We start from the raw sequence: 10,525 nt of genomic DNA on the forward strand, positions 1-10,525 counted from the left end.
TTGCACCAATAGATTCATCCTTTGGCACAATTAATGAAGTTTGTGTACTCACCTTCATAGTGCTTAAGAAGATGGCATCCTTTGTGGAAAATGTAGTGAATTTCCCCCTAAGTGTCAAATGATTCAAAATAATGCTAACATTAGTAGTTGTAAGCTTCCCACTAACGTGAGATCAATATGAACATATTCAACACCACAAAAGTAACCTTCTTAGCATTAGTGAAGCAACTGACTAAGAAGTAGGCCTCCAATTGTCAAATCTAATCATTACATGCATCATCATCAACATGAACTTGTAAGCATGAAATATTTACATCGATCTGAACCCTAAAGGGCCTTAATGTTGAAAAGGTTTGTTGGCAAGCAAGGCAAAATAAAGCAACAAAATATAGTACCCAACAACATCACGAGTTTGCAGAGTTATCTGAAAAGTGTAATGTGTTACTCCTCTAGAGCATTCTTGATTGGTTGTTGGACATTTTGGGAGGCGTAAAAAAAAATTCAAGGAAACAGCCATCTCAATCTTACATCGGCATTTGTCCCAAGTAGCATGATATAGAACCAGCTTTCTATCCTTTTTATGGCTCTCGTGCATGTGTATTTACAAGCTTATGCCTATTGAACTTATGAACCAATGGATTTGAAATTTTGCTGCGATACCAGTTCCTACAATTGACATGAGGAACCAATAATGAAAAGCATGGGAATAACAAAATAATTTTATACTCTGCAAGGGCCATAACTATGGCACATAGGCCAATAAACTAGCTAACAAAGGACTAAGAAATGGAATGAATATGAAGCAAAGAACAACGTTGTAAATAAATAAACATTCAGAAGATAGGAAGATAACAAAATAATGCTCTTCTTTGAGTACACTGCCTATGAATACAAAGACTCAAAAGGCTAAGGATGAGAATCCCTACGATAAAAAACTAGCAGAATGCTTCCTAGCTAATTTTGCCTAGTAGAAACTCTTATGAATATATATATGATTATGATGATGACCTTATGAGACGAGTACAAGTAAATACAAAATTACAAGAGAAGCAATCACATAATTATTTAGATTCTCTAATAATTGGTGGATTTCCTTCTGGTTGATTTTCTGATTCATCTACTTGGGATGGGCTAGTCTATTGACATGGCATGAACCATGGAAGCGTAGTCTAGAGTGGTACCCTGTGGTGTGAAGGTTCCAAACTTTTGAAGAAGCTCAATGTGCTACACAACAAAATCTCCAAAATTTGCTTTACTAGCCTGGTTCATAAGGCATCTACCAACTGTAATAAGTAGGTCAAGAGTCAAATAGTGCTTCAAGAGAGAAATTTTCTGATAAAAGTATAAACCAACAATTGACAGAAAGAAAAAGAAAAACATAAGCCTCTACATGAGTGTGAAAAGGACACTTCAAAGAATCCATCAAATGAGCAAGTTTGTCTACGGAAAAAGAACCTGCCAAAACAGCAATGGTAATATCAATCAAAGGTGACACTATCATGCTTTTCAAAGTACAAGTTATGACGCAATATTGCCAATTAATCCTATTTCATCATGCCACATCCATGTTGCAGAAAACACTAAATAAATTGGAAAATCCAAAGAGCTGGTCTTTAATACATAATGTAACTAAAGTAGAAGCCAAAATTAATCAAAAAATGAGCGAGATAGAGAACATAATGAAAAACTAATGGTAAAGACGAGAGGTTATAGCTACTAGCTTTAAGCAAAATTTGTGAGCCACAATGGTATAAAATACAAATGGCTTCTCAGACCATATGAAGATTGTGAGAAAAGCCAATGGAAATGTATGTAACTTACACAGACCATTATTCTACAAAGGTCTAGATGAAAAGCAAAGTAACATAACATCCGCTACAATCACAACAAAGGGGACTTTGAGAAATCTACCAAGTCAGCAAGTTTATCTACTAGTCAAGAATTCACCAAAATTGAAACTGCCAATTATTAAGTCAATAAATATCAATATAAAATTTAAAGATGAAACAACCATGCATTCCAATCATGGTAGAGGATGAAATCTGATAAAGTATGAACTAATACATAAGATCAACTCATTATTCTATCTACACATTAAAATTGGAGAGATAAAGACAACAGTAACGAAGCACTGACTGACTAGTGAGATTTCCATAGTTTCATGTTATCCCCAAAGGTTTAATTCGACTCATAGTCTTCCCAACCAAATGATATGTCAAAACAAAGAGGTCAGATCGTGTGTAGTGTCCCTTATGCCTTGGAACTATGCAATACAATCAACGGATACATTTTCCTTAACACATTCAAGAGCCAAAAGAGAAAATCTAGAATAGTTAATGTAAAAATTCCAAGAACAAACATCACTGCAAATTTAGCTTAAAAAGGCTATAGCGACCATTTCCAGAGAAACCAACACTCCAGATGTGTGCTTAAGAAAATTGGTGATTATTAGCTTTTAAGCCTTTTTACAAAAACTTGATGTCTTGTTAAGGGTACAAAAATTTGGGGTCACTGGGGTCTGGGAGCTACTTCTATGAAATAAAAATCCTCATATCATATTATCTGAAATAGCAACCTTGCATGAAGGTTGTAGGCAAACCAAGACAAAGATGACGATGATCAACTCAAATAATTCAGTAATCATATAAGTGTCTAAAATAAAACAAGAAAAACAACACAATGTCTTAAACCATTATCTATCATTGCACAATGTACTAAAATCCTAAATCTAGTTATGCATGAAAATACTATTATCCTGAATATTAATGACAGTGTTCAAGAATAAGAACATTTAGGCATGTGTGTGTGTGCATGCATGCAAACACACACCTGTATATGTGAAAATTTATTTTCAGGTACATGGAAATAGTTGTTATAACTTGCAAGGTAGCCTTGAGAACACAACTAGAAGTGACCCAAAGGTAGTTTTCATCCTTGCTGAATTGAAATATAATAAACATCCATGTTTAATATTAAACTCAGGTAAATGGAAACAGTTGTTATAACTTGCAAGGTAGCCTTGAGAACACAACTAGAAGTGACCCACAGGTAGTTTTCATCCTTGCTGAATTTAAATATAATAAACATCCATGTTTAATATTCAACTCGTTTACTACTACTCACTATAAAAGGGTATGGCAGAGATATATTCTGAATGGATCTGCTTGACTGGTAATCTTTGAGAGCACTAAGTTTGTCTCTTTTTTAAATCTTTCTTGTAACATTCTATTTTCTTTTTATGGCTTGACATGAAAAAAAATCCCTGGATGACTAATACTTTTCTTGAGATAATATTTCTTACAGTCAAACAATGCCTCAACGCACAATAAGTTGCATGACAGCCAACAACTATTAATTCTCATCTTTAAAGCCAAAACTCGTGTATTTATGCATGCAGAGAATAATCCTGCATCAAATAAGCTCTAGGGTGTTCAGTTTTTATGCAATGCCTCAATGTTCTAGAAAGAATTCAACAAAATACTAGTTTCATCATTCATGCAATTCTTTTATATTGTGTAAATCTTTGGCTTTCAAAAACAGTTCTGAATAAAACAAGTTGTCCTATACGTTGAGCTGAATTTCCCTAACCTATGCTTGACTCTTATAAGATATAATAGATCAAAGACACCTCTCTTTGGATCTTTTCACAAACGTTTGAGATTCACAATCTTGTAGAGTAATAGCAATAAGAAACATTAACAAGCCCTGTCATGAAAAGCAATATTTTCCTCTCTGTTTGATACTAGAGGAGGCTACCTCTGAAAATTTTGCATCTTTGATGTTTTGAAAATAAGCTTCAAGAGCAGTTGCTTACAACAGGTATAAAGGGCACAAAATTGGCAACCTAAACCCAACTTTCTATCAATAAGGTGGAGATGGAGGGAGCTGCCACTTTTATTTTGCCTCTACGTGGCACCATGGAAGCTGCTATATGAGGATACAGAAAAAGATGTCATCTCAGCCACAAAAGACGGAGATGCCAATGGGGCTTAAAGAAAATAATAATAATATCTTAGGAGTTAACAGAAGCTTCTAGACTATTCCTAGAAAATAGGAGCTTTTTATCTGATTAGGATGAACAATTCCAGTCATGGAGAAAGCAGAAGGGGTGTTGGAGGCTGCAATTACACAGCCATTATGATTCTCTTGCCGCATCACTGAAGATTACATCTTTCCCTCAGTTTTTCTTTGATATTTTCCATCCAGATTTTATCTTGAAATTTGCCCATCAAAAAAAGGCTTCTAGGTTTTCTAAACAGCAGATACATAGAAAACTTGGGAAGCCCCTACATGGGACTGGGATGTTAGCTCCATCTTTATTGAGTGGCAATTGTTAGTACAAAATGATCGTAGTAATTTCTATTCATTGTAACTAGCTGTAAGTCCTGATATTTCTCAAAGAAGAAAAGTAGAAAAAATCCTGAGGAATTTTCTTTGTTGTAAGTTGTACTGTAAAGCCTGATTTTTCTTAGTGATAACTAATAGAAAAATATTCATAATTGAATAACAGCAGTTTTATTCAAAAGGCTCCTAACTTCTCTCAGGAGCAGGTAATCTCCTTCTACAGGTCGACAGTGCCAATACCATGCAATGCAGCAAATACTTAGCCATTTCTGAAAACTCTATTTAAGTAAATTGGACTAAACACTCAAGAAAAACTAATATACACAAGCTGTCAAATGGGATGACTAAGTGGTAATCAATGAGGTTTTTATGGTAGTGTAATGGTGAAATTTGTATGTCCATGTAATTTCCCATTTAGTTTTGTGCCTTTTTTGAGGAAACAGCTTGTTACATGTACATATCCATCCATACAAATATAATCATTATTATACACACATTTCTATACATTTATCTTGTGCCCCTATTTATCACACCCATCTAGCATATACCTCTATTTATCCATTAGCCATCTAGATCAGAGACCTTTGCCCACAATGAGACACATCTGCAGTTGCAGACGTCTCAAATTTCAAATTTGGTCAGCAGGCCCCAAGGACCCTTCCTCCTTGAGCCAACTTAACACACGTTTGGCAGAATCTCATCATATGTGATAAATAAGACTCAGAAATATCACCGGATCTAATTTTGTTCTATATCCAAAATTAATTTGGAGAATTCTGAGTAAAAATGACAAGACTTGGAGCAGATCTTGAAGATTGAACTACATGGATTCTTAACAACCAAAATGGTTTTTCATTACTAAAGAGGTACGTAGCAGATCTAAAACATTGAACAACAGCTCAAGAGAAATGAGAAAAATTATTTTAAATAAATTATTAATTCATTTTGAAGGATTAAAAAAGAGAGAAGGAAAATTTCTGAGAGAATACTTGGTTCAAAAATAAACCAATGTATCACCACCCAGAGATACCCAACAACTCAAACCAATTGCCCTAAACTCCACTTGGAATGAAAGCAACAAACAAACAACTTATGATCCAAATTTTGGTAAGTTTCAGAGATCACTAAAGTATTAAGCTGGTAGAATATGCTAGCATCAGAAAGGAATGTGAGGGCATCAAGTTTTAGAAGAGTCTGAAGCTCTTGCAAAATTATTTCCTTGGCATAATCTAGAGAAATTTGGAAAGAGGTATTGAATTTGAATGCTTAGCCAAAAGAAAGGTGTTTATGTGGTTAGCTCATCACAATCTACTCCAAAAGGGAACATCTTAATTAGATTTCTAGAGCCAAGCAAGTGTCCTTTGTGTTGTACAAAAGAAGATATCTTCCACCTCTTTCATTGTAACTTTGCATATTAGGATACACACATATAACAACATAAATATGTGAGATGTTATAGCAAACTATGGGATAAGCTAGAGATCACACAACTTGATATCTTTGTAGGTCAAGATTCTGTAATATCCAATATATTGAATACTTGAATAATCCCTTAATATAGGTTGACACCATACAATACTCATTATGGAAGAAACCACTCTATATTGTATCTCCATCTGGAGATCCTAATCACATAGTAAACAACTCATTACCCAATACAAGCTATTCATATTACCTTCATGTCTGGATATTGATTTAGGACATCCATTCTTCAAAGAGAAAGCTGAAAAAATCAATTTACAATTCTCGGACATCCATTCTTCAAAGGGAAAGCTAAAAAAATCAATTTACGATTTTCTAATTTATAAAATGTAAAACAAGCTTACAGAGTGGAAAGGAAATGATTGGCATCAGCAGCTAGAATTACTTTGTTATAGTCAGATCTACAATTCATTCTTGTATATTGGTTATTTGTCCTCAACGGTGACAAAATAAAGTGATATGGAAGCTAAATGTTATCACAAGTTTCATTCTGGCAAGGAATTGATGAAAAGCTTTAATATCCTCTCTATTAGCCTGGTCCAGAATAAAAATCTTAGCAGATATAATTTAATTTGGAGAATTCTGAGAGAAAATGACAAGACTTGGAGCAGATCTTGAAGATTGAACTACATGGATTCTTAAGAGCCAAAAAGGCTTTTCATTACTAAAGAGGTACGCAGTAGATCTGAAACAATGAACAGCTAAAGAGAAACAAGAAATATTATTTTAAATAAATTAATAATTCATTTTGAAACAATGGAATCTCTGAGAAAAAAATATATGCAATACACAAATAAATAGCTTAAAAAGGCAAAGTAGCACAAATTGTTTTACAAGCATTGAATTTAAGGAAGTCTTCCTTCAATCACATTTTCAAGAAAACATTTTGATAAATTGAAAATCCACCAATCAGTTAAGCATATTTTCCTGAACTATGAAACTTTACATTTTGCTAACCGACAAAAAAATATGGAGTTTTACATTAGTTTGCATCAAAATCTTTATAATTTTTTCAAAATGTAACCAAAAAATAATAAAGTCTTACTACAATTTTGTTAAAAAACTTCATTTTTCGAACTAGGGCAGAAAAATATACTTTACTTCACCTTCCAAGAGAACGATTTTTTTAAATCGGAGAGGCATTTTTCGAGCTCATAATAAAAGTCGGATATGCTTATTGACTTTTCACTTTCTCTGTCTTTTTCTTCTTCCTCGGAACCAGCAACCCAATCATTCTTCTCATCAAATTCTATTTTGCCTCTCTCTTTCTCTTTCTCTTCTTTGATAGAAGGTAAAATTTCCATATGTGCTAACTTTTCAGTCTCTCTTCCTTTCTCTTCTTGAAAATCAGAAACATATATAAGTTGTTCATTGTATTTTTCTTCTTCTTTCTCAATTTTTTCTTCCTTGTCTTTCTCTTTCTTTTTTTCATATGAAGATAATATTTCAATATGTGCTAACCTTTTAATCTCTCTTCCTTTATCTTCTTCAGAATCAGAAACATATAGAAGTTGTTCATTGTAGTTTTCTTTTTCTTTCTCAACTTTTTCTTCTCCATGTTTTTTTTTTTTATTCTTCTCAGGCGTTTTCACACGGTCTATCAGAGGAGGGATGTTGTCAATAGGACGTTCCCCCCATATCACACTACCCCATTCATACAAGGCAGAATCGTAGTCGTTGAAACAAAACTCAGGGTTTTCAACATTTTTTTTAACTACTTCATATTTCTCTTTAAGTCTAATCATTCTGTTCGAGATTTGACCCACTGTGTATTTATTCTGTAGATATTTCTCGACATGACTTAAAAATGGAGCAAGATTTTCTATAGGGACTGAGTTACCTTCTTGAAAATATTTGTAGTAGAATTTAGAGAAACGGCTGAGAAGAATGATGTCGTCTGACGGTGTCATAAAATCTTGTGAATTTCTCCTCCTCTTCTGTTTTATCTCGTTTCTGGGTTTCATTTTCATTCACTAAACAAAAATCGCAGCCCCAATCTGTGGAAATTTCGCAGCCCCAATCTGTGGAAATTTCGCAGCCCCAATTGCTCACTGTGGAAATTTCGCAGCCCCAATCTTATAAGAAATAAGTAAAACCTAATCGGCTTAATTTGTTTTCAGAGCGGGAAACAAGATGTTTGCGCGGTATATTAAATTGCAATATGAGCATCATACGCATAAGGATTAGCTATCTGGAAAATTTATAAGTATATAAATTCTTTCATAGTTTTCATAATTTGTGGTTCAACTATAAAGTTGGATTCACATTTATTTATTTAATTAAAAGTGTGTAAAACGCACATTGTTTATGGGTTTTAGTCCACAATTTCAAACAATTTAATATGATTAAGGATGAAGGTAAATAATTATTATTGATGTTATAATGATAGCAACTTCTTATAGATGTTTCTTCAAGAAATTTAAGTATATAAATGTTTTATTATATAATATTAATATTATGATTATAGAAGTAATTTTAAATTTGAAATATTAAATTAAGATTAAATATATTGTAGAGATTATAAATATTATGCAATATAAAATATTCTTATTTATAGAAAAATATTATATATGAATTATATGTAATTTTTGACATGATATAAAATATTAATATACATAAAAAATTATAAAATTAATAAAGATTAGCATATGCAACAAGTCATTTGCAATGATATATTTTTATTCATAAGAAAAGATTATATAAAACCATATTTAATAACTTTTGACATAACATTATTTTTTATATGTATTTTCTTATTAAATTGTATAAGTCTATTTTAAAAAATTAAGATTTTAGCAGTATGAAAAATTTATCCTCTTTTAACAATATTGTATAGGTGTGAAAGAAAAAAGTATATTCTTACCTTTTTCTTTATTTATTTTGAATTCACTTTGGACATTTTTAAAACATATATTCTTTTTGTATAACTTAATTGTGTTTATGCATGTGTTGACCCTAGCTTGTTTTCTATTATTTCACACCACTTTTCTCAAGCCATAAAACATGGGTTGATTCGCTCTCTTAGTTCTCCACTTTCTAATAAAAAATTATAATTGCAATCATGGCCAAGGTCATTATTGTTAAGGTAGTCTCAACCCTCAATTTTAAATTCTCTTTCCTCACCAATTGAACCATTTATTTTATCAAATAAATTATAATCTATTGACTTCTGCACCATTTGGGCTTAGTTTGAACATCTAGGTTGTATCTATAAAATATTGTCCTAAGTCAACTTAAGCGTAGAGGAAAAATAAAAAGATAGCATTCAAGTCATTAAACATTTAATAGCAAAGAGCATATACGCAAAGCACTTGTGATTCCATTAGTATTACATGGTTGTCCAACATGTCTTTATCTTTTATAGAATACTCTTGAATCAATATAATAGGGACACAATGCAATCAAGACACGTTTTGTATCCCTTAATTTATTGCATATTCCAGTAATGCTTACAAACAACACATTTTTCAAACAATGTAGGAACAAAAATACATCTACATTTTTTAGTATTTTTACGAAAAAGAATAGGGACAAATAGATCAATGTCACAATTATAGCTACGAGCTAGGGAATTTGCCTATGATTAACAAAATATTTTGAGTTGTATTAGGGTCTCGGTTTTTTGCCCAAACTAACTTAGCTCCAAATAGTTGACACTACACAAAATATTCAAATTTAGATACTAGAATGTTGGATAGAAAGGACAAATCCCTAGGTCATTTCTAAGGCATAAATGATTATAATGAAACATCGTCATATTATCATTACAAAGGCTCTTAGAGCAATCATTGCATTCAACATCTGCATTCGTAATAGGGTTTGACTTAATTAAGATAAGCCACGAATTCCTCCATTTCATAGCATTTCACAACAATGCTTTAAAGCACTACCAAATCCAAATTTACATAAGGGAGAAGTTTTTTAAAAAGTACATGAAGTTCAATGTTGCATTTCATATTTAGGATCACACAAAGGGTTTGGGGCTATAGATGTAAGGTTCAAGATTATGTATGAATATACGTATGCATTCATTGAATTCTATTTTTTGTAAATCTATTTTTAAAAATATATTATAATTATAATATATTTTGTAATAAGTTTTCCTCTCCCTCTACCTCTCTCTCTCTCCCTCTCTCTACCTCTCCTCCTCTATTTGTCTCCTTATATCTCTATCTCTTTATTAGTCTTTCATAGTGTCACATATATCTCTATTTCTCCCTCTCCCTCCCCCTCTATACCTATATATCTCTCCCTCTACATCTTCCTCTCTATCTCTCCCTCTCCCTATATATTTATTCGTCTATTTATCTCTCCATCTATCTCTTCCTCTCTATGTTTGTGTAAAGCGGAAAAATCGAACCCTAGTTGTTCTCCCCTCCCCAACTCCAAGGAGAGAGAAGGGAGAGTCACTAGGGTTGATGGTTTTCACTTAGGAGGGACTTTACATTCAAAAGAGGGGTTGAAACCCACAAGATCTAATCCCATGCAATGCAAGATTGGATTCTAAATGAGTTTCAAGGGTTAAGACATCAAGGATACCCTCTTTTGTAAAGAATGTAGATAGACAGATTGACCTAGGAATGCATGTAAAGTAGGAAAGATTCGCTTATAAACAGAGATAGGGATATGGGATGAAGCTGTGGACCTGGAATTAGCAGTAAAATGTCGAGACGGTGCTGTTCTGCAAATTTGAGCGAAA

The 10,525-nt window shown here is 32.7% G+C and overlaps 1 protein-coding gene across 3 annotated transcripts; it reads right to left on the reverse strand.

Annotated features, from left to right (window-relative positions):
• Positions 1-798: 798 nt before the first annotated feature.
• Positions 799-8,007, reverse strand: LOC131050056 (uncharacterized). 3 transcript variants are annotated; one of them, XR_009106865.2, is made up of 3 exons: positions 6,933-8,006; positions 1,391-1,455; positions 799-1,283 (listed from the first exon to the last, which is right to left on the reverse strand). XR_009106865.2 is itself a non-coding variant. In XM_057984288.2 (2 exons), exons 1-2 carry the CDS (start codon positions 7,794-7,796, stop codon positions 1,441-1,443), a joined length of 879 nt encoding a protein of 292 aa, XP_057840271.2. In that variant the 5' UTR covers positions 7,797-8,006; the 3' UTR covers positions 799-1,440. The 3 variants fall into 3 exon arrangements, 2 of the variants coding, with proteins under 2 accessions (XP_057840271.2, XP_057840208.2); XM_057984288.2 differs by having other exon boundaries at positions 799-1,455; XM_057984225.2 differs by lacking the exons at positions 799-1,283; positions 1,391-1,455 and adding an exon at positions 2,949-3,406 and having other exon boundaries at positions 6,933-8,007.
• Positions 8,008-10,525: the final 2,518 nt, after the last annotated feature.

Source organism: Cryptomeria japonica, chromosome 2 (assembly GCF_030272615.1).
Source record: "Cryptomeria japonica chromosome 2, Sugi_1.0, whole genome shotgun sequence".
Lineage (NCBI taxonomy): Eukaryota > Viridiplantae > Streptophyta > Pinopsida > Cupressales > Cupressaceae > Cryptomeria > Cryptomeria japonica.

What these genes read in the sequence shown, in the direction of transcription:
- LOC131050056 (XM_057984225.2), bottom strand. Translation starts at nt 7,796, where the DNA reads ATGAAAATGAAACCCAGAAACGAGATAAAACAGAAGAGGAGGAGAAAT. An exon ending in AAAAATCGTTCTCTTGGAAG is followed by an intron (nt 3,407 to 6,932) that starts GTGAAGTAAAGT and finishes TATTTGATGCAG; the next exon opens with GATTATTCTCTGCATGCATA.